The sequence below is a fragment of the Artibeus jamaicensis genome, unplaced genomic scaffold (genome assembly GCF_021234435.1).
Source record: "Artibeus jamaicensis isolate MK-2021 breed Jamaican fruit bat unplaced genomic scaffold, CSHL_Jam_final scaffold_369, whole genome shotgun sequence".
NCBI lineage: Eukaryota > Metazoa > Chordata > Mammalia > Chiroptera > Phyllostomidae > Artibeus > Artibeus jamaicensis.
The window spans coordinates 2,888,736-2,911,824 of NW_026522042.1; the positions used below are offsets into that span (position 1 = coordinate 2,888,736).

Consider the following 23,089-nt stretch of genomic DNA (forward strand, 5'->3'; position numbering starts at 1 on the left):
CAGCTCTTCACTTGAAACAGAGATGCAGAGACACTGAGGTGCTGAGGCTCATGGGAGGGAGGAAGGGAGGGAGGGAGGGAGGGGGAAAGAGGGAGGAGGGAGGGGGTGAGTTTGCTTTCATGTTGATCTTTTTCTGAGTTGTTTTCAGCCCTTTGTGAGATCTGACTGCACTTCCTACCCTTCAGTTCCACAAAGTGCCCCTGTATTGCCCTAACATTTTCCCTTTTTCTTTTAATGTAGCTCATTAGGTTATTATTCCTTGCACTAGCTTACCTTTAAGACATATAAAGTTCTCCTGTGGGCAATCCTGGAGGAGACAGAACATGCCTCATTAACTTCTCTTCCTCACAGCCCCTGAAACAGGGACCAACACAGCGTAGATGTTCAATAAATGTTTGTTTCACTGATGCATAAATGCATTTGCACAAATAATGGCCAACACTGTAATTTAATAAGCTAGTGCAGAGGAAAGCAGAAGTCAAGAAGTTTGTCTCTTCCAACACGGAAAAGCTCAGTGAAGGGGAAACACTGTTCACACGTACTTCGGATTTTGTTTTGGTGAGAAGAGTGTCATGTGAGGGACCAAGCCAGCGGTACGGCTCTTGTTATTTTCCTTCTCTGGAAAACTTACATGGTTCAGCTAGAGATCAGCTGTTTTTCAAGGGGAGAAGAATCAAATGTAATGCAAACTGGCCGAAGTCAAAGAGGGTAATGAAAGGGTGTGAGGACTTGCTGGTGCATGTAAAGAATTACAGATCAGCAAATCTATTAGCATGCCGATCAGTGTATGAGCGATCCATTCTTATGGAAGAAACTGGGACTGGGTAGAGTGGGAGTGAAGGGCAAATTCCTGGGCAAAGAAGGATGGCAAAAGTAAGAGCGGCTGAAGACCAGGGTGGCCAGTCCCCGGGGGGCCTGAGGCCCAGGGCCCAGAGAGCCCAGTGTGCACCAAGTCCCCGAGAGAGAGCAAGTCCTTTGTTCTGAGGACTTACATAGTTGGTGGGATCGGAGAAGGAAAACTTACATATTGATTAATGGGTAAGTGGGGTGCCCGCTCTCCTGGGGGAATGTGACTACCCAGATTCAGGTATATGTGGGGGTCTGTTAGCTCGAATCCTTCTCTTGCTCCAGACTCCATTTGTTCATCTTGTAAAACAAATACGTGACAGGAGGCAGTTAATTAAAATTGGGGCACTTTCCAAAGTTATTGATGGGCTCTTTCTATAAGCATCAGGGACTCCCTTGTAAAACAGTGACCAGAGATAGACAATGAACCAAAGTTGTTTTATGGGCTCCTACTTTGGGCACCGGGGACCCTCTCCTGCATTCCAGGCCTTGGGAGGAAAGCACAGTGTCAAGGCTTTCTTTCCCAGACCATGGAAATGCTACATAGAACTTCAAGGACTTTTCTTCTTTCTTGCTAACACAGTGTTTCTTGTGATGTTGGAACACCTGGCGGTATTATCAGACCAGGCTCAGGACTACTCAGTTAGCATGTGAGACATGTCTCCTTCCTCCTCCCTGCCTCGGTTTACTATTTATTGTACCTAATGGTAAACGGTGTTTCCTGGCAACCAGACTGCCAAACGCCGGCCAGTCACAGCAGTGCAGCCGCAGAGCTCTTCCTAGGCCGTCTCCTGCCTCAGGCATTTCAGAGCCCCCAAGACATGAACTACAGCCTGGTCTCAGGGACCTGAAGTGGAGACGGTTAAGACAAGAGCCCGGTTCCCTCTGTACACCGTCAGGAGCCGGCATGAGGTCTTGGCCTTGCCTTCCAGTGAGTCCCACTCCATCCTCCTCTCTGCAGACCTACTTCCTCTCTAATCAGTCACCACTTCCCTTGCCCCAGAACTTGACCTTGCATGTGCCTCTGGGTTTCCATGGCCTGATTCTCAGTACTGTCTTCTTCAGTTTGACACACTTGTAAGACCACTTGCAATAAAAGATTTTTTCTTAAAGTTCTCTGCCAAGAACATACAATTTTTGATTATTTGTGCAGCTTCTATTCATTTCTGAAGCTAAGAGCCCTCCCATCTCCCTTCCCCCCCGTTTTGCAATGGGACCAATGGGAGGTTCAGTGCTTCCTGTGAGTGGCAGAAGTCCCTATTTTATCTGAACTAATCTCCACTGCAGGGTTTACATGAGAGCCTGACCTTTTGGATGGAAATGCATTTCAAGTGTTTAACATCAAAAAGTCAAACGGAGCCAATTTTGCCATTAGGCTCCATTTGACTGGCAGGCCGGAGAGTGAGTTCTGTTTACACATCAAAAGAATGAAATCAGTGGAGATGGCAGAGCCCCCAAAGATTCCGAACTTACACGTTTTGGCAGGAGCCTCGGTCTTCACCGCCACCTGAATCTCTTCTGCTTCAGACGTCTCCCCTTATGCCATACGGAAAAGCAGGGGGGTTGGGGGGGTGCTTCCTTTCCTGGCTCGCAAACATCGGCCTGTTCTGTGGGTTTCCAGTATTTGTCTCTAAGTCTCCTGCGTGATTCTCCTCCACACTCCCAACCTCTCTTTTTCACAGATTCTTATCATTTCCAATATGATCCTCTACTTCAATTAATTGGAAAATCTTGCAATGACTTCACTTCTGTCATTCATTCACTTAACACAAGTCTGTTCCCCACCCCGGTGGTCAGTAGTCAGACAAACTTGAGCAGAGCGAGGACCTGGGCCAGACAGGAAATGTCCCCAAGGCAGAAAGCCCCGGGTGCCTAACCAGGGGCGAAAGGGGGACAACAAGGCCCTCGCCCCAGGGGTAACCTCTCCTCCAGGAGCATTTCTCTGACCTTTCCTCCCCCGGCTCGTTGCTAGCTAGTCTCGTGGTTTAGACGCCCCCTAGAGGGGGCACAAACAAGGGGCCAGAGAATGGCCCTTAAGTATGAAGCCCCCAGGAAAATGAGGTTCTGACTGGCACCAGATAGATGCAGGCCTCTGCTGTGTTTTAGCTCCAGGCCCAGAAAAGCAGCAAAACCAGATAAGCAATGGCTTGGCTGACCTCAGGCCCAGCTGCACCGACTGAGTACCCCTGCCCTGGAGCCAGCCAATCAGTGGAGACCACGGCCCTGAAAGGACACACCTGGAGAGCTGATGAATATCCTATGGAATCCCCACCAGAACCTTCCCCGAAATCCCCTCCCTTAAAAGCCCTGAGGTGGGAGGACCCAGCAAGCTCTCTCTCTTGGGTGCACGCCTGCGCCTTTCAAGTCCCCCTCCCCCTCCCAGGTGCATTATTACCTTTATTCTCCTGTCTCTTAAGTTCCAAGGGTCCTTCTTTGGCCTCCGTAACTTGTTTCCTGAGCTCATTTCTTCTACTGCTTACTTGTGCCTCCGTGACTTTCTAAATAAACTTCCTCTTCGAGTTTGAGTCTTGATTCTGAATTATTTTCTTGTTTTTTTTTGTTATTATTTTTATTGTTGCTAAATTAGGGTTGTCCCACCTTTTTCTCCATTGCTCTCCCCTGCCCCTCCCACCCCTCCACAGTCAATCCCTTCCCCATTGTTCTTGCCTAGGAGTCTTCTATTCTTGTTCCTTGACTCGACCCTCCCCCTTCTTCCCCCTCCCCCCTCCCCTCTGGTCACCGCCAGTTTGTTTCTGAATTCTTTCTTAGCCGGAAGCCAAGTTCCAAGGTTGCTGAACCAGGTCCAGTCTGACCCCACTGGTCTAACACCTGGTGCCATTCTGGCCACCAACACAACCATGTGCAAAGAGACAGGCCAAGCTCTGTGGTGGGAACCAGGATGTTGACTAGCGGTACCCAGCGAGCTTGAAATCGTCACCAGACATCACCTTAGCTGTCTGGCCCTAGCTGGAATCACGAGGCAAAAGAACAGAGTTCAGCTGCAGAAATTCAGTCTGATGTCTGCTGTTCAAAGGCATAAAACATCCCTGAGGCCCATTTTCTTTAGATTCAGTACAAACCTTTATAAAAGCACAGTCACATGGAAAGTGGCCTATACCATCAAATACCTCTAGATCTGAAGGTGTTTTAAGGTTCAAATCTGAGGGAACCTAACATTTTTATAGCCCTTAAAACCATACATTTCCACGGTTGGCTGTGGAGTACGGACGAGACTCCACTCACGCAAGCCCCCAAACGTTCTCCTTTGCTCTTCCCGCCTGCACAAATGGGGCTGTGGACCCCCAAGGGCGTACCTTGGTTCCTAGGCAGCAGCTCAGACATGTGACCTCCCATGAGTCCTGGCTGCAGTGGGTGGAGCTCTCCACCGGCGGCAGGGCTAGGCCCCGCCCATCTCCCCTGCCCCGGGACTCAGAGGTCCAGCCCAGGCCTCTGGGGCCTCTGCCTACCACCAGGGGCTGCCCCGCCCCTCAGGGCCTCCTCCTCTCCATCCTGAGCTTTTTTGGCCTTTTTGGTCTCCTGGGACACGTAAACAAATCACCGAATTTGGCAGCACACCCCAAAATATATTTTTTGCTAATCTAAAAAAAGGGTATAATTTTTCAAATTTATTTTTATTGTATTTTCCCATTATTATTACTGCCCCTTATGCCCACCTCCCATCCCCTCACAATCCCTACACTGTTGTCCATGCCTGCCAGTCCTTTTTCCATTTTACTCCGTCCCCCATGCCCTCACCTCCCGCCCCTAACAGCTGTCAGCCTGCTCTCTTATCTCTGAGTCTGTCTCTACTTTGCTTGTAAGTTCCTTTGGTCCTTAGATTCCACCCATAAGTGAGATCCTATGGTCCTCGTCTTTCTCTGCCTGGCTTATTTCCCGTAGCATAATGTTCTCCAGGTCCATCCATGCTGTCTCCGAGGGTCAAATTTTCTTCCCTTTTTCGGCCGAGTAGTATTCTAAACAGGTATCATTTTGATTCATTCACACCAAAGGGCTATTGCTGTGTTGGCTATTGTCCTGTTTTAATTTGACAGTCCAAGGGGACAGAGATCAGTGGCCGGGCTGGAAATCCCTGTCCTGAGGGATTCCCCGGCAGGCTTGCTCAGGCCCCTGCGTGAGTGACCTGTGACCCAGGGAGAATGTAGGCCCCCCCCCCCCCCCCATGAATTCCTGCCCCCAGGAAGCTGGAGGTTACCGAGCGTTCAGACCCGGTCAGGGCGGTGTGACCGTACAGTCACAGAGCGCTCACGTAAGTCACCTCATTATATCCAGAAGCACTGCTTCCTCCTGAGCCTTGGCTCCATTTCAAAACCTGGCTCCAGATTTCCCTCCATGTTCCCCTGCAGTTGGCCTTCTGTTTTTTTCCACTCTCCGCCGGCTCCTCCCCAGCTACCTAATTCCACATGACACGCATGACTAACTCTCGGCTCCAGCCCCGACTTGAGCCCCAGCGCATATTTCTATACATTTTTTAAATTCGAGATTTTAATAGTGACTGCATTTGCTTTGCCTTTAACAGCTACAATGAGGTATGATTGACGTATAATAAACTGTACATAGTTAAGTTATACAATTTGATGTCTTGACATTTCATACTTTGAAAAAAATTACAATAATATGAAAATATTTTTAAGAGCACACACACATGGCTGTGTCGGAGTGTGTGAGTGTGTGCTCGCACAGGCATGGGTGTGTGAGTCGGACCGGAGGGCAGGGAGGAGGCGCTGCCAGGAGGCGAGCTAATTTGAGGGTGAAGGTGAAGGTGGAGTCGGGGGGCTTGTTGGGCTGACCCACACATGTGCCTGAGCTGTGAACCTTCCAGGGAAGGACCTGCCCCTGGCAGAGAGTGGAAGTGTGGACCATTAATCTGAGGGACAGAACTTTTCAAGGGGCAAGGTTAATTTGAGTGAAGAAAGTCATAACTCTAAGTCCCAGGGGTAAACGTTAAAATAATTGCAGAGCAAAATGGTAACATGGTAGCGTCCCTCCAGGGGTGGAGTGAACGATGGTGCTGTGTGTTGGTGAAATTGTAACGCATGTGGCGTGGCCAGAGCTTCCTCAGTTCAGCACATATTCCTGGAACAGGAGCCAGAGGGACTAGGTGCAAGATCGAAACCCCTGGAAGGGTTCACAATATGCCACCCCAGAACATGCCCCTTGGACCTTAAGATTCTTTCGAGCTAAAGACCATGAGAATAAGGAGACGCACGAAAACCACCGTGCCTTCTCCTCTCCGCCAGGATGGGCAGGACAGCACGGGACTGTCAGAGAGAGCTCCAGGCTCTCACCGGCCTCAACAGGGCACCCACGGAGTCTGCAGAACAAACCGTACTGACTAGCCCTCACCTTCTGTTACTTTCCCCGTGTACTCGCTGTTCACAGCTGGCTGCCCCTAAAGCCTAAACCACGTCACCTTTGTCATGTCATTTCTCCAGAAATGACTGCTCTTTGTTAAGATGCTGAGCAAGCAGCAAGTGGCAGCCGCCCCTTCTGCCGAAGGAGGTCGAGGGGGTGTGACCGCCAGCTGGCCCTGGAGGCGGACTTGGGCACATGGAGGCTCCTCGCCCCGGCACAGGCTGGGAACGCCTGTCCCACTCCCTGTCCCCACGGCCATTCAAGCTGTTTGTAAGGACTCGTCCTCAAGGGAGTGAGTTGTCCTTGAAACCCTGTGGACGGAAAATGGGACTGAGCCCTGTTCAGCCTCCAAACAAACTGTTAAGATTCCCGCAGGCAGGTGTGGGGGCACGCCCACCTCACAGCGCCCACGACCAGACCAGCCTCGTGGAAGTTCGCTCCCTCTCACACCGGCCCCTGCCCATCTGGGGCGGCCGGCCTCTTCCTTCGGCCTCTCCCTGTCCGCCGTGAGTGGGGGGCCAGCTTGCAAACCGACACTCTAGCTGCCCGTGCGTATGCCCGATGCACACGTGAATAAACCCCTGTTTGTTTGTACCTTCTTCTTCTATCTCTTGTTTTCCTCCCCTACACTGCCAAGCGTGTTCAAGCGATCCGTCCCAAGAACAGCGGGCCCAGCGATGCAGGCACCATGCTGACCGTCTGGGCGGGAGTCGGGGCCATCGTGAGGGTGAGAGGAACAAAGGGAAGGCGGACAGGAGGACAGGACTGCTGCTCGTCGGCAACTGAGATGGACATAGTAGGAGCCCCCAGACGCTGGGCGGGAAGGAGGTGGGCCTGGGCTGCCCACACACCTCTGCGCAGGGCCCAGCGGGAGGGAGCTCACTGAATTACTACGGTGAACCACGGCATGCCTCGAGAGAATGTCTTGCAAGCCTGAGAATCCAGGGGTTATCCACATCTGCTTGGTACATGACCTGTTACTGCATGTAAGTTGCCGTTTATTTTGGTGTGTCCAAAAATAAATGGACCCCACCCTGCCCCGCCCCTCCGATATAGGGTTTCCTTGTGTGTTTTCTTACTGGCTCTGAATATTTGCAAAGCAGCAGGACTTCCTGTGTGTGTTGCCTTCGGTCTGTGGTCCACAGAGATGAACGTGCGGACAGAGAGGAAGATGACACGCATCAGTGCTGATCAGAAAAGATTAGATCCACCAGCTCCTGACTCACTTCCCATATGCTGATCTTCATCACCAGCTGTTACGTGGTTAAAAATGTAGGTGTGTGTTCTGTAAACTGTGGCAAACAGCATGTGCCTATTTTTCACTTAAAATGTATCATTGTTGTTAATGTTAATTACAGTGGGACTTAGGTTTAAAGAAGTTACTTGGGATCCAAAGGCAAAACAGCCGAGAGGGAGAACTATCTGACTGCCCACCCCGGGGACCCCAGCCTCCCAAACTCAGGAATCCCTTCTCTTGCTGCTGTGCTTAGGGGCCAAGTTACACTCTGAGATACAAAATCGCAGATCACTCTCTTCAAGACTGTTTTCTGGGAAAGAAGACTCACCCAGGCTTGCGAGGTGGTTTATGAGACACGGGAGCTGAGCGCACGTCAGCCTGGTCCGTGTAAGGCATGCACGTGCCAGGCAGGACTCCCCAAGGGTCCCCCAGTCCCACTACTGTAAGCAGCCGCCTTGAGAGAATACATACACAATCTCCCTCATCAGCAGGGACTTACCATAGTGACATGAATGATCGCCCAATGGAAAAGCTTAAAAAACCTATTTCCTAGTGACCGTCACCAAAGGATATTGGTGTTTCTGGATACCAGCTGTGCATTCTTTCTGTTGAGGGAAGTATCCCTAAAGCCAGGTGGTTAGAAACTCCCTCCCCTTGTGTAGCCTTTTTCTTTCTGAGCTTTACCAAGGTGAGCATCTATGTAGGAAGTGAAGTTGTCATACAACACACGTTTAAAAAAGATCCTTATGCTTTGAAATACTAGTCAGGACCGAGCATTCGGGTCACAGGTGTTGATGTGCTTCTCCGTCCTCTGCAGGGGTGGGGCCCTTTGGGAAGACGGGTCTGCAAGGAAGGTCGGCTGCTGGCTGCTCTGCCAGGAAGGCGGAGAGAATGAACGATCAGATGCTTCCCGACTCTTGGGTTTCTTCATTGAAAGATGCCGCAATGATTACTACAAAATGGTCAAGTCACAATTATGACGGAGCTTCACGGTCAGTTTTTTAAACTTGAAATGGACATCCGCTGTGGTGAGTAGCCCAGCATGTGGTTCTTGCATGAAAACTCTCTAGTTTCCACCTTTAGAGTAAGTTAAGCGATTATTTGGGTCTCGAAAGATTTTTCAGTGAGAAGTAACATATGGCACAATACTCACTAACTACAGAAAAAAAAACTGTAAAAAAATTTTACTGAAGTAATTTACCTTTTCAGTAGAGATAAGCAAATGGGGACTCATAGGAATTTAATTCTGTGGTCTTTCCCCTTTTGACAAGGACAGAGTCTGTTGACCTTGCCCAGAAATGCTACCAGCTGACCAGATGCCCAAGGCCGTGTCCTAGATTGGAAGAAGGCTTGTCAGTTACAGTGTGAACTCTCAAAATAAAGTGTCTTAAAAATACAAAATTTAAAATATTCTTCTAAACTCTCCTGAGATAAGGAATGTGGATACTGTTTTCATTAAATACTGTTTGTGATGTGATGAGCTATAGCTCAAATTATTAAAATGGTTTGTACAACAAATACAGGCCCTCTATCCAAGATTGCTCTATCCAGCAAAGCTTTCATTCTGAATGGGACGGAAAAAGTGCTTCCCAGATAAGGTCAAGTCAAAGGAGTTCACCATCAACGAGCCTTTATTACATGAAATTAAAGGGACTTATCTAAGAAAAAGAACAGTGAATCAAAACTATGAACAGTAAAGTGACAACAAATTCACAACAATCAACAACCGAACCTAAAAAGAAAATAAAAACAAACTAAGCAAACAACTAGAACAGGAACAGAATCACAAATAGAGATCATTTGGAGGGTTATCAGTGGGGAAGGGTTGGGAATGGGGGAAAAGGCACAGGGAATAAGAAGCATAAATGGTAGGTACAAAATAGACAGGGGGAGGTTAAGAATAGTGTGGGGAATGGAAAAGCCAAAGAACTTCTATGTATGACCCACAGACATGAACTAAGGAGGGGGGAATGTGGGAGGGGGTGTGCAGGGCAGAGGGGACTGAAGGGGAGGGGAATGGGACAACTGTAATAGCACAACCAATAAAATATATTAAAAATACATTTTCAAGGTGTGAATTAGCAAGATAAAATTTCTTTCTAAGGTCAAACACTTGTTTAGGGATACGCTGTTACTTTTCCTTAGGCCCAGAGTCATAGGTCAGAGGAATAAATCACCAGCTTTCAAACACCATGGCATCAAGCAGTACCCTGCGGGCAATGCTGGGACCTCAGTGTCGATTACCCAGCGAGTGGTCCTCCCCAGAGACCCAGAGTGTTAGCCAAGCCCTTCGAGGGGGCTCCCACACTGAGTCCATGTGTGACCTTTTGTTAACTGAACTGTTTCCTCTCCTAGAAAAATGCAGAGCACGCAAATGTGCTCCACACTTGGCCTAATTGTCTCTCACGTTGTCTGATAGAAAATACAAAAGGAAAAAAACAGCTATAACATCCACACCCTTCCCTCCAACTTGCCACAGACGCACATTTCAAAGACAGGAAAACCCAAATAGTGGCTGTCATCACCACCAAACCCACCTGCGTGATGGAGTACTACACAGCCCTGAACAGGAAGGACCGGCTGATCTGAGCGGCCACGTGGCTGAGCCGCATGCACATTATGCAAAATGAGAAAAAGCAGATCCAAAAACATGCCTCATGACTCCATTCACGTGACATCCTGGACAAAGCAAAATTGAATGTTCAGAAATCAGCTGGGGGCGAAGGCAGGGCGGAGGTGGACCAAAAAGGCCTGAGCACCTCTTAGGTGGAGGGAAACATTTTAGATCTCGATTGCGGTGTGGGTTACAGGACCATATACATTTGTCAAGGACCGTATAACTGCGAGATTTGAAAAAGATTAACTTTGCTGTATGTCAACTATACCTCAGTCATCGTGACTTTAAAACTTTTAAAATACAAATTTAAGAGACCAGAAGGCCTAGAGACGGGCGCTGGCGGCGGCACGGGCTGCGGGCGCAGCGGCGCCGACATCAGCGCCACAGACCCAGGGAGGAAAGGAGAGAGACTAAGGATTCATGTTTAATCGCGTCTCTAAAGACGCTCTCAACCTCAGCACATTTGGCCGCCTGTCCTGGAAAGTGAGTGAAGAGAGTGGATATGTGTGTGCGCCTTCCTGGCCAGAGGGGACGATGCTTGCGGGCAGGGCCCTGGGCGCCACCGCAGAGCGCTGGCCGCAGGGGCGTCTGGGCGGCTCCGGGAGCTGTTATTTCTGCCCGCAGGACGCCCCCGGGGCAGGGCCCTGGAAGGCGACTCCACCAGCTTTTCTGGGAAAAGCTCGTGTTCACTTTCATTTCTGCCTTCAGCCAACGTCTAGAGTCTGCGCAGTGAGGAAGGTCCTCTCTTTGTGCCGGTTGGTCCTGGCACCTCCACGACAGCACGTGGGCCCCGAGGGGGTACAGACAGCGAAGTGGGACAGTCACCTGCCCCAGGAAGCCGGGAAGAAGCTTGTGGGGGGCGGGGCACAGGGAAAGGGCCTCAGGGGGCCAGGGTCGTGCCTGCACTCCGGCTCCTCCGCAGGTCTGGGGGGGGGACTTCCTGGGGGTCACCTGTCACCTTGCAGTTAGGACTGAGAGGTCTCACATAGCAGCGGAGGACACAGAAGCAGCAAGGACCTGGCATCTGAAAGAAAGACGCCTTCATTGCAGAGAAGTGTCTGGCCTGGCTCCTGTCAATGGTTTAAAAGAAACCTTTTCTCCCGCCTTGTTTGGATTAGGAACTCCAGGATAACTGAGCGTGCTACAGACATGCTCGCAGCGCGTTTCAGACACCAGGACAGACAGCACTTGGTGTCCAGGGTGTCAGCAGCCGGCGGGGACAGTGGTGGTGGGCCGGGTGTGGGGGGGCAGCGATGAAAACAAGAGGAAGACCGTGGCAGGCGCCCAACAAACTGTGGTCAGAAGCAGGGGCCGGGCCCTTTGGGAACTTCCTGAAGGATCTGTGGGGGTCCTGCTGAAGGGCCAGGGCAGGTAGGCAGACTGCAGGTCACAGACCCTCCAAGGGCATGAGTAACGGTTAATGGGAGCCCAGCCAGACCTTCCGTGTGTGGCGCCTGGAAGAGGGGTACATGCGGAAATGCCCATGTGTGAAACCAAAATGCCATTGAATCCAGACTGTCATTACTGCAGGGGTTCAGAGACCCGGGACATCCATGTGTCCAGAGCAGGGCCTCCCGGAGACAGAGAGGCTGGAGTTCAAGTGCCAGCCTTGGTAGCACACAGCTCTGTAGAAAGTGTCTTCTTCCCAAGAACTGTTAGAGAGCCTGCCCCTTGGTGGGAAGGCACCTTCTCTCTCCCTCTCTCTCTCTCTCTCTCTCTCTCTCTCTCTCGGAGGGAATGCTGACTCTCCTCAGCAACCAGATGTAAAATGGCTTGCATACAGTAGATAGATACAGTAGAATTAGTATTTAAGTAAACGAATGATGTCTTAAACATTTTAAAATAATGCATGGTTTCAGAGTTTTAAATGTCAGATGAGTCTTAGAAGAACTCTACCTAGATTCATGTTATATTTTATTATGAGGAACATGTGTTGAATCATCTCGAAAAATAGTTTTAATTTTTTCTTTGTACTTTCATAGAATTTTGGAAGAAAAAATGCTCAGAGAGACCCTTTCTAGCCTAACATTCCATTCAACTAAAAACAAACATTGAAAGAGGCGGGGGTCATGTTGATCGCATTTGAAATGCTGTTTGGACATTATGAATTGAATAACGCCCAGTCCCACCCGAGTTGTCTCTTAGTCCTGCTGTAGAAGCGGAAGGTTAGAAATTGGATTCCCCTTGCATTCAGCAATGGTCACGAGTCACCTGACCAGAGAGGTGGGTGTAGAAGCCTGCTGGGAGGAAGGAATTCTGGGAAATCTTTAATGATGCTGATTGTTCTTTTGAAGGGCAAACTGGCCTTCCAGCTATCGTTTTCCAGCTCACAGCACATGGGCCAGCCCACGTCCCAGTTGTTAATCTCTCGCAGAGTACACGTGATGTCATTTAAACATACGACTTTCATTCACAATGAAGGTGAAAGATTGAGGCACTGCCCAATAGTCCCCTAATTGGGACCTCGGTGGAAGGACCTGCCTTAGAATGATGAGGTGTGTAGAACGGGCAGGAACGAGATGAAGGTTAGAAAAGTGTGTAAAAAGGAGTAACAAGTGATAATTGGGTGCAAAATGGTAGGAGAGTGCGAGAGTAAAGGAGAAAAAGAAATCTAGAAAAGAAGATGAGAGGCCCAGCAGGTGAAACCCAAGAGCCCCGGGGTCTTTTCCACCCAGGACGGTTACAGTCGGATGGCAATGCTGGGTGCGATTGTTTCGTTTACCAGGATGAGGCGTTTCCATTCTCACCTTTGGAGGACCACTGGGGACTGTGGTCTCTAAATGAATTTGTGCTGCACAGACTCCGTTGAAAGGTATGACAAAAACAAAACAGCTGGGCTGAGTGGGAGTAAAGACCAAACCTGAAGGCCTTTCAACGCTGTGTTTGTTAATTCAAGCCAGTGCTCCCGGGCCAGTACCAGCTAGAGCTCAGGCAAGGGAGGGACAGCACATTTCCCTGTGAAGTGCGGGCTGTCTGGGGGCTGGAGGACAGTGGTGCTCACCCTGCTCCTACTGTCCTCTGGGAGGGACTGGACCGTCGTCACTGGAATCTGTACAGGTCAGGGACCCTGCACACTGATTTAAGACTCAGGTCTCAGGGTGGGATGGCTCCATGATTCTGCTTCGATCCTCAGAGAGGTTTAATTTCAGGGACTAAGAAGTCCTGGAAAATCTGCAGAGCATCAGAGTCAACTTGAGTAGAAACTCAGGATTTCTCTATATTTGGAGCAATTCCAGGGGCTCTCCTTTTCCCTCCCAAGGTTCGAGTCTTCCCACATCTGGAAAGGTACACATTTTAAAGTTCCTTGTGTTTGAGATCAATACAGCCAACTCCAGCTCTCTCACGGTTTCTGTCTGCAGGGTCTGCCATTCCCCGCGATTTTCCTTTCACCTCATCTGTGCCTTTGAATTTGAAGCCTGTCTCTTAAGGGCTTATGGATGTGACAACCTCTGCTGTTTGGTTTGAGTGTGTAGACCACTGGCCTTTAATGTCACTACAGCCGTGGTCAGTTGCATCCGCCACACTGCTCTTTGTCTCCCCACAACTCCTGGCTTGTTCCTCTGTCCCCCCTTATTTAGAGACTTGGTTGTGTGAATGCTTGTAGGGTAAGGATGCCACAGCTCGTTTCTGGTAAAAGTTCCCTGTTTTCCCAGAATTGTTATTAATAATCCACTGGTTTTGCATGATAGACGAGGCCACCACTGCTATTGTACTCAGTGAGGTTATTTTCCCGCCGTCCCCCCGCCCACCCTGCCCTCTGCCCCGCCCACTCCTGCCCTCCGCCCCGCCCACCCTGCCCTCCGCCCCACCCACTCCCGCCTGAGGAAGTAGGTGAAGGATTGTTTAACATCCAGACTGTGGGGAATTCTGGGGTAGAATGTGGGGGGCGGGTGAGTTTTCTCCCTGTTGTCAACTTCAGAGTAAGGGAAAGAATTTTATGGCTACGACCCTTTACCTAAAGGAAAATTAAGAAATTTAATGTAAAATTTTTGGAAGTACAGGGCACCATATTCTTTGTGATTTCAAGTATGTCAAAATAGATGTAAAGATAAACGTGTCTGCCCAGAGAAAAGACAATTTAATATCAGCCACTTCTGGTACTGATACAATAATGACTATTTGAAATATTTTTTGTCTGTGTTTTTCAAATTTGCTATAATGTATATATATTGATCCTAAATATGTTTTTGCCTTATTAAAAATCGATATTTTAAAACAACCAAAGATTGAGTACTGTAAGTCTTCAGCAGAATAAAATAGAAGTCCCCTCCAGTGTTCATTAATCACCACTTCTGTGTGGCGGATATTCTCCCTGATATCTGCCTGTGATCGCAGCATTGATTTTGTAATTAGAGTAAACAAAGGCACCACAGAGGATAAGAAAGCGAATGTCGCATCTGCGCTCCGGGCTTAACAAATAATGACTCCTGATGCGCACCTTGTACTTTATAGCCCACGCAGCCTCTTTCTGGTCCCCCCCTGCATTCTCCTCCGGGCAAAGGGCGAAGCGTGGAAAGATCGCCTCGCCTCACAGTCAGAAAGAAAAGACCGGGCGTAGGGGACAAGCCCGGACACACAGCAGTTACAGGACTTCACAAACGCCGTCCGTAACTCCGTCCGCTCCGCCCGTAAAAGTCCCACCCTGACTCACCGGGCCGCATACTTGGAGGGTGAAGTATCTCACAAGATAAACATGTGTCATTCCTGCTACAAGGTCTTCCTGTATTTTTTCTAGCCTTTACATATTAAATAATTTTACTTCTCTAAACTGTAGACTGAGTAAGTAAAATAGCTTTCTTTTTTTTATGTCTTGGGGTTGTTTTGTTTTACACCGTGTGGTCCTATCTGCTACTGCACAGCAGATGGTCAGTCGGCCATTAAGACATCTCCTTGGGAGAAGACGAGTGTAGTAAGACGGATTCCGTGGGTTTCGTCTGTTTACAGAAGACTAATCACACTGTTATACTGTGCACAGGAAACGCCACAGACAGGCCTAATGTGCTTTTTTTTTTTTTTTCTTTTGGAGCATCGAAGTGACAACCTACTAAGGAGCTAAAAAAAACCACCTTGGATCTTTGAAGGAAGCATTAGTCTTGGATAAAATCCTATACTTAAAAATCACAGCAATCACATTCTCCTTTGAGTCATCTTTTTAATTTAATGTAAAAGGCAGGATGCTCATTTACTTGACGTAAAACACACAGCTGATGCACAAGATAAGACGGAATTATACAAAATACCGACCAAGTGACCTCACCCCAGCGCACAGGATGTACGGTGCACAGGACATTCAAAGCCTTCTTTTGCTCGCTCAGCTTTTTCTAATTTTATCAGTCTAAGTCCCTGTTACCCAAAAATGGACTTCTTTTCTTTTTAAAGTGGGTTTAAATTAGGTACCTAATAAATTAGTAGAGTTAGCTGAGGTTGCGCTTTTTCGTTCTTGAATTTGATCAAAGAGTCATCCAGTAAGAAGTCCTGTAGAAATGCGCATGCCCTGAAGCTCTGCGTGAGTTTATTCCGAGGTAAACAAAAAGTAAGCAATGCAACGGACTTCGTGTTAGGCCGTGCGGACAAGTTTATTGGCGTGGATGTGATACGTGTTTCGGGGCGGTGAGCTATTATGCACAGTACTTTTCGCTCTCCTAGAGCGGGTACGATTCTTTACACTGTCCATGAACTACAACTTCACAGACTCACAGTAGTAACCACACACAGCACGCCGTTCTCCCCCCACCAACGCTCCCGCTGGGACCACGCACCAGGTGTTGCGTCCTGAGCGCGGGCAGGTCCGTCTCAGACACGTGCAAAGCGTCCTGCGTGGCTCGGCTCCGGTGCGAAGAAGGGTCCGACGGTGGCGGCTTCAAATCCCTGCTTTGGCGTCATCAGCCCGCAGCGGGTCAGCTCCGGGCGGCGAGCTCCGGGGAGCGGGCAGCGAAGACCGTCCCCTCGCCCTCATTTGCGCCGCACTCCGCCTGTGCAAAGTGGACTGGACAGTGCCCAGTGCCGCTGGGCCGAGGGGGCGGGCAGCGTTTTTAGTAGTGAGGATGGATGCATGAAAGGTCAACAGCTTCACCTCCTCCCCCTCCTCTTGTTCTTTCTCTCAAGATGCGACAGGCCTCAGGGGCCTGACGGCCACACTGCCACCTGGTTCTGGACCCAGGGCTCTAAGTCACCTCTGTGTTCCGTACGTGGTGGCTCCTGTCTGCTCGTGGAGGAAAGAAACGACGACTCACTCACCTTCCGCATCCAATCCCTCCACGGCTCACAAACAGCACGAGGACAGGTGAAGCCAACTGGACCTGTGCGCGATTGGGAAGGTCCCGTCCACATGCCGAGGTCCAGCGGAAGTGAAGCAGTGCGTGTGGGTCTCGGTCTGCGGCAGGAAGGCTCCTGGAGTCCGCACTCGGTCTCCTTTCCATCAAGACGTGACTCGAATGCGGTAAAACCACACGTGATCGCAGTGACCATGTGACCAGCACCTCGTTTATTGGTGTGACTTCCACCGTGTCAGGGACTTACAGGGTCTCCAAGTCTCTGAAAAGAGCAGGCCGCCATCGGGTGCTGCAGGAGGCACAAGGCCGGGGAATCCGGAATCGGAACCGAACTCCCACCGCGGCCGGGCAGACAGGAGACCGGAGGGACACCCGGGGAAGGCGGAGGGTGCTGCTGGGGGCTCACCGCGCCCACGTGCCTGGCCTGCTCTGGAGGGAACTGGGAGGGAGCCTCGTGTGAGTCCCACGCTCAGCAGGGACGGGTGGAAGGTTTGGGCATATTTTTTAAAAGAAGAAAAATCAAAGCTGACCTCACAGCAGGGTGTCCAACACTGGAAGGGGAAGTCACCCGTGCGTATTTTCTGGAACAGTGAAAACTCACCAAGGGGTGTGTGTGCCCCTGTCTGGTGCGGGGGCTGACCTGGGCGGACACCAGTGGGTTCGGGAGCCCAGCCCGGGGCGGGCCGAAGGCTCCAGCCCCCTCAGTGAGGAAGGGCGCCCGCTGGGTCCAGATGCTGGGGGCCCTCGGGCTGGGCTTGGTGCGCCTGCGCCCTGGAGGCTGGTGTGAAAGGCGGTTACCGGGAATTTCTAAGTTCAAGGGTAACGTTCCACGTGAGGATCAAAGGCACTGACTTGTTCCCGAGGCTCCAGTGTGAGATGTCCACTCCACTTTTCCTGCTCTCCAGACTCCAGAACAGGCAGCCTTCAGCCTTGGGTGACCTGCCACCGAGTTAAGGTCGAGCCTCGCCGTGGTTTCAGAGTTTTTGCTCAGAGGCACTTGGGGACAGCAGACTGACTGGGCTGCCCAGTGTTCTCACCCTGAAGCTGTGTTTGCATTGAAAAGTCTCCTGTTTACAGTCACATTGTTTTAGGTGAACACGGCATCGTGGAGAGGACTTGAAAGCACCTTCTCCATTTGGGAGATGATTATTTCCATGGGTGAGGATGCTGACGGGGACCCAGGGGAGGGCTACACCCTGCCGGCCCCCACGTTATGGCGCACTTGCTGCTAGCGCCCCACGATGGTTTGCCTCTTCAAGACGGTCCATCTCTGAAGCACTTTGCGCTGTGTCCCCACCACCTCACACCGAGTCACTGCTTTGGGGACTCACGGAGGCCACTCAGCCTCTGTGGCCCACAGAGAGAATGCGTGTGTCCGATGGCGTTCTCCAGCCGTCTTCTGGGAAGTCTCTCTTGGAGCGAAGACTAATGGAAGGGGGCCTGAGAAGTGTTCAAAATAAACAAAGGTGCCCGGGGTGTTATTGGTTAGAAGCAGATTTGCCAGAAGCCTCTGTATCTGAGCAATAATGTGGCTGCCCCAGGCACACCAGCCAAGCTCTGGCCGGGCCTTCCCTAGTTTTCTCAGGGCTGTGCAAAGCCAGGCGGTTAATTCAGGCAAAGCACGTCTCAAGGCGTGACTGGGACGATCCTGCGTGACGCACCGTGCGTGGAGAGCAGCCATTCCCTCACACCGTAGGCTGCGGCCCTGGGGGAGGGGGAGGGGTGTGCCGAGAGGGACCGCGGCCAGGGCGTCTCACAGCCTCTGCTACAGTCGGGGTAGCAGCAGCAGCGGGCAGCCGCCTTGGCTTTGGTACGAGGGTCTGTTTTCCCGGGAGCCTGGACACACGCCGGGTTTAGGACAGAAGGGAAGGGCATGCGTTTCCAGGCAGAACCACTGTGGTTGGTTGAGTGAGCCTCACACCTTGTATCCCTCCTCAGCTGCTTCATTTCGAGAACACTTATAACACAGAAAACAGTCAGAGAGGGAATTGTCCATGCATCTTGTGCTCAGAGAAGATCATTGAACAGACCGAATCAACTGCATCACTGAAGTTCGAGCCGAGTCAAAGAAGTTAAAAAAATATTTACAGAGAAGGACCTTCCCCAGCGCTGCTCGCAGGGCCTGGCTGCCTGCAGCGGGCAGATGGCCTCTCGGAGGTGCTGGGTCTGCTCTCACTGCCCCCCTTTGTGGGCTGGCTTCCCACCACGCCCTCCTCCTGCAAGTCCGTACAAATTGTTACTGTTAGAGCAGGGCCACGACTGCAGAAACTGAAGCTGGAGAATAGGGAACTAAGCAGCGTTGTATCTCTGGGCTGGAGAGCAGCATGGCGAGCAATCATTTGGAATATAACCATACAGTGTGTTTGCATGTGTGTATGTACGCAGCATGTTTCATCTCCGCATCGATTAATCATTGTCGCATAATCGCAACAAGGGCTGAAGCTGGTTCATACTCGTTCACAAGGGCTGACACAAATTTTCAGGGAATTTGCACACTGGTGAGGGCTATGCTAGTAGCTTGAAAATGGCCTTGGTGAGGCTGTTTAGAACAGGGAAATGGGATAACTATGCAAATCAGGAATTTTTTCCCTCTGGAGAGAGAGTGAAGTAATTTGCCAATATGCCATTGGAGGTCTGGTTGGGAGGAGGGCTTCGTACATAGTTCAGTGCACAGGGTAAGCGATAAACAGTTTTTTAAAATACCAAAGTTAGAAAAAAGTACTTTGTAATTTAACTTAGCCAATAAATTAATAGATTTAAATTCCACTTACTTCTCTTATTAAATATTTTAAAATAAACTGCTAAAGTTTACTATATTTCTTAGTCATTGATTGTTTGAAAACAGCTGTACAAAAATAATCTGTGACATCCGTGGCCGTATTTTTTTTAACCCAAGCCTCTGCATCAATGTGTTTTAGCTGCAGAACTCTATGCTCAAGTGCAATGTTACTAAAAATGAAAACTATATGCAAAGTGGGCGAATCAAAACTTTCTTTTTGGTGTGGCTTTTCTATGTTTATTTTTTGTAAACTCTTATTGAGGTATTTTGCAGTACATTTGTGTCTCTGTGTGTGCATGTGCGTCATTGTATACACAAGCACGCACACACAGACACACACATACACCTCAACAAATTATAACGTTAGGGAAGGGGGGGTCTCAGGTTAATTAAACGTCCTACTTAAAACCGGCAACGGCGTGTATGGCAAACTCTGCCCGGTTCATAAGCGGCCATCTGACCCGGCCCAGAAGTCCTTTCCTCTTTTCTGCAAAGTTCACGCCACCGTCGTCTCTCCTCCCCTTTGTGTTAACATCCTGTTTAAATGCGCACACCCCTGGTTCAGTGGCTGCTTCACTGAGAGTCGCAGGTGCTGCGTGTGAATCTCATTTCATCCGTCAGTTTATTTCTGATTGGAGCAGAGCCGCCCAGCCGGCTGTGCGCTGGGATCGTGACCCCTGGTGACCCTGACGGAAGACAGGAGGCCTGAGTTTCGGTGAACAAAGAAAGTCTTGTTGGGTGGAAAGATGATTTCTGTACCCGGCGACAGACGGTAGGAATGAAGGGGACTCCAAAGTGGACAATTCTGCACAATGACGCACCAGCAGGAGGAAACCAAATCCCCGGAGAGACCGGCTTCTCTTCCTTCCAGCCACCCCAGGGGTGCAGCTTTGACCACCAGGAGCTCAGATGTCAACGTGGGGGGCCGTCAGGTAGGCTGGCTCTTGGTCCTCAGATAATCCTTTGGTTAAAAAATTAAACCCAGGCCATTTGATTTCTTCACTGATTTGCTGCTTTTTGAGAAAAGCAGAGCCCCGGCTTTTCTGGGTAGTTACAGGTTCTGGGCTTGCGATGGCCATCGGACGGAGAGGGGAGTAGCCGAGGAAGCATCAGCAAATTTTACAGCAGTAGTTCACGAGCGTGGCTACTATACATTCATTGTTGTTTTCCTAAGAAACGCAGCAAGCCCAGAGCCGATGCTGCAACAGAATCGGGTGCACCATAACAGTCTCTTCCAGAGGAAGAATCGCACACCAAGGCTTGACGACATCTCTGTGCTCGTGCGAGGTCCCGAACCCGGAATTCTGCAACACCCGTTTCTGCAGTTCCGCGTCAACACGGACGTGCCACACTCGAAAGCGGCGGCTTCCTGGTAAACGGCATCCATGGACCACTGCCTTCTCGTGAAAATGAGAGGTGTGTTTGCAGAATTAAACACCTTCCAACATCCAAGATAAACACACTCGCACCGCTTGAGGGTTGGAATGAACCAGGGACCCAGGAGCCGAGGAAACGCCTACTCCTTTGGACACCGGGGCCCCCTGGCGCACAGAAGCTGCCCAGCAGGGAGGACTGCAGCATCTGCGGGCACAGGCTGCGGCGTGGCGTTCGGAATCCGTCTCAGCGCGCCCCCCGCGCACAATGGCTTTCCGTGACCAGTCACTGTTACGACACAAAGTTGCTCTAAGTGGTTTCTTTTTTTTCAGTATAAAAGAATCTTGAGCTTTGGAGCTCTATATCAAAATTAAGCACGTTTTGTAAAAGCTTAAATTAGTCCATTCAGTGCACTTGCTTTTAAATAAGTCTATCTTGATTTTTCCATCACAGATAGAATTTCAGCTCAATGACACTATTTTCCAAACACTCTGGAAAGAAAACTGTCCCAGGGCTGACTCCAGCACAAAGGTACTGAATGTGTTCTCTGTCATTTAGTTTCACTTCGGTCCAAGGGCAGCCTCCGCCTGGGAAATGTGTCTCACTGCAATGTTAACTGTCAGGCTGGACATATATTCATCAGGAATCAACAGAAAAAGCGTAGTTCATGTTGTTCTGAACGTAAATGTTTCAATGATAAAAATCTTTTAATGCACTCCTTAAATACTTTGAATGGTGACTTAATATATAAACATATTTGTATAAGTATTCTGTATCTTCAAAACACTGTAATTTTGCTTAAATACTCCAAAAATGAGTTAATATTTAAAAATAGTTTTCATCATTTTATAGAAGGTTAAATGGTATTGTTTTTGGATCTTCCTTGGTCTGTCATTTTCCAAGTGATTAACCCTGATGGATTATATATATTTATGTGACTATGTCTTTAATTATATTTATAAATTTCTTGTCACATGTATGAGGCAAACCTGAGAATAAATCATTGAATAATTATTTTTTCTCTTGTGAAGTACTTCATTTCTCCATTTTCTTTTTTAGTGGTCTTTTGAAGAATCCAACCTGTTGAGAAAACACCAAACATAAGGCAATTACTTACTTGAATTTAAGAAACACATTCTAATCTCTTTTAATAGAAATTAATTTAACAATATGTTAGTACTTCTGGGCATACAAATAATTAACACAATTAAAAGGTTTTGTTTTCATTGACCTAATAATAGTGAATGTCAAGAGATGACATTTGTCAAGTTGCTGTTTCATTTTTAACCTTTTCATTGGTTAAATATTCTATCTCCTAGTAAAACTGGTGCATGTGATAAACCTAAAGGATTCTGGGAAAACTGGGGGACACAGATAAACTGCATGCAGTTAGCTGGCACTGTCTACACTCTGCCCTCATCTTTACCCAGGGGTGTGGCAGAGAAACTGCCACCGAGTAACTGATGGTCAGACACGAGGTCATTCCAGCTGCTGGGGAAGGTGGCGGGTGCCTGCAGCTGAAATGAGGGTTGGGGGGGGGACTTCTGAGCCGCTGGCCTGGCTTTAATCACGTCAGAGCACATGGGTCTGGGGGCCTGGCAGGAGGAGCCTGTGGAAAACACCCAGCATCACTGGCTGTAAAAATGAAGTCACTGAGAACAGGACAAGTTTCACACGGGGGTGAATGTGTGTATTTTTTGTTATACTTTGGGGTATCAAAAAGGACAATAGTTTTACTTATTTCTTATTATGCAGAATAATAAAAACAAGTATAGGGGCTGGAGAGGACCTTTGTAATAACCTAATCTAAAATGGGTATTTAAAAAATTAAGGTTCCTTGAGATTTTTTTAATGTATACATATATCTTTTAAAATTTGAGAATGAATTATAGTAGTTCAAGCAAAGACAATGAGTTAATTCTTTGAAAGTGAGGTATCTTCATATCATTTTAATCATAAACCCATAGTCAATTATGCAAGGGAATGAAACATTTTTAAAAATAATGAACACTGGAGGGCTTAGAGGAGGTAAATGGTAAAAAAATATGCAGTGTCAAATTAGGGGAGTTTCACTCAGAATCCGGCTGCTGGTAAACAAGGAAAGTGTGAGAACAGAGAGGATGAACACGAGAGAACAATGCATTTGTATCGCTTTGAATGCAGGTCCCCTAGATGTCTCCTGCCCAGTGAGCCAAACGAGGGTGCGGCGAACTCACAAGCCCCGGGACTCACGCGAGCCTGCAGTCCCAGGTGGAGAGAAGTCAGACAAGGCTTTTCCCAGGCAGGTGCTAGTTACGAAACTTCACCTTCCTGCCACCCAGCTCTGGATCCGTCTCCTCTCCCAAGTCTTTTTGCTTCTTTCCACCAAGTGCCCTTGACCTTCACATTCCGTGCACTATTGTAAAACTGAACCCCTGTTATCTAAACTTCCTACCCAACCCATTCTGTTCATGTTAGGTTTGCAGTGGGAGTTGGGTAATGAGGGTGGACGGTCGGAGAATCAAGTTTATAGCTTCCCAGGGGATGGGGCCAACACCAGCCGAAACTTGAAACAAGTTCGTTTTCAGCTCCCAGCCTTCCTTGTAGCTTTC

The 23,089-nt window shown here is 49.2% G+C and overlaps 1 protein-coding gene across 1 annotated transcript in view; it reads right to left on the reverse strand.

Annotated features, from left to right (window-relative positions):
* Window positions 1-20,815: 20,815 nt before the first annotated feature.
* The window catches only part of ITGA1 (integrin subunit alpha 1), a 138,107-nt gene continuing 135,833 nt past the window's right edge, over window positions 20,816-23,089 (reverse strand). The window contains exon 29 of the mRNA XM_037145112.2: window positions 20,816-21,578. Within this exon, the coding sequence (XP_037001007.2) occupies window positions 21,534-21,578 (45 nt within the window). The 3' untranslated portion in view covers window positions 20,816-21,533. The remainder of the gene's footprint in view (window positions 21,579-23,089) is intronic.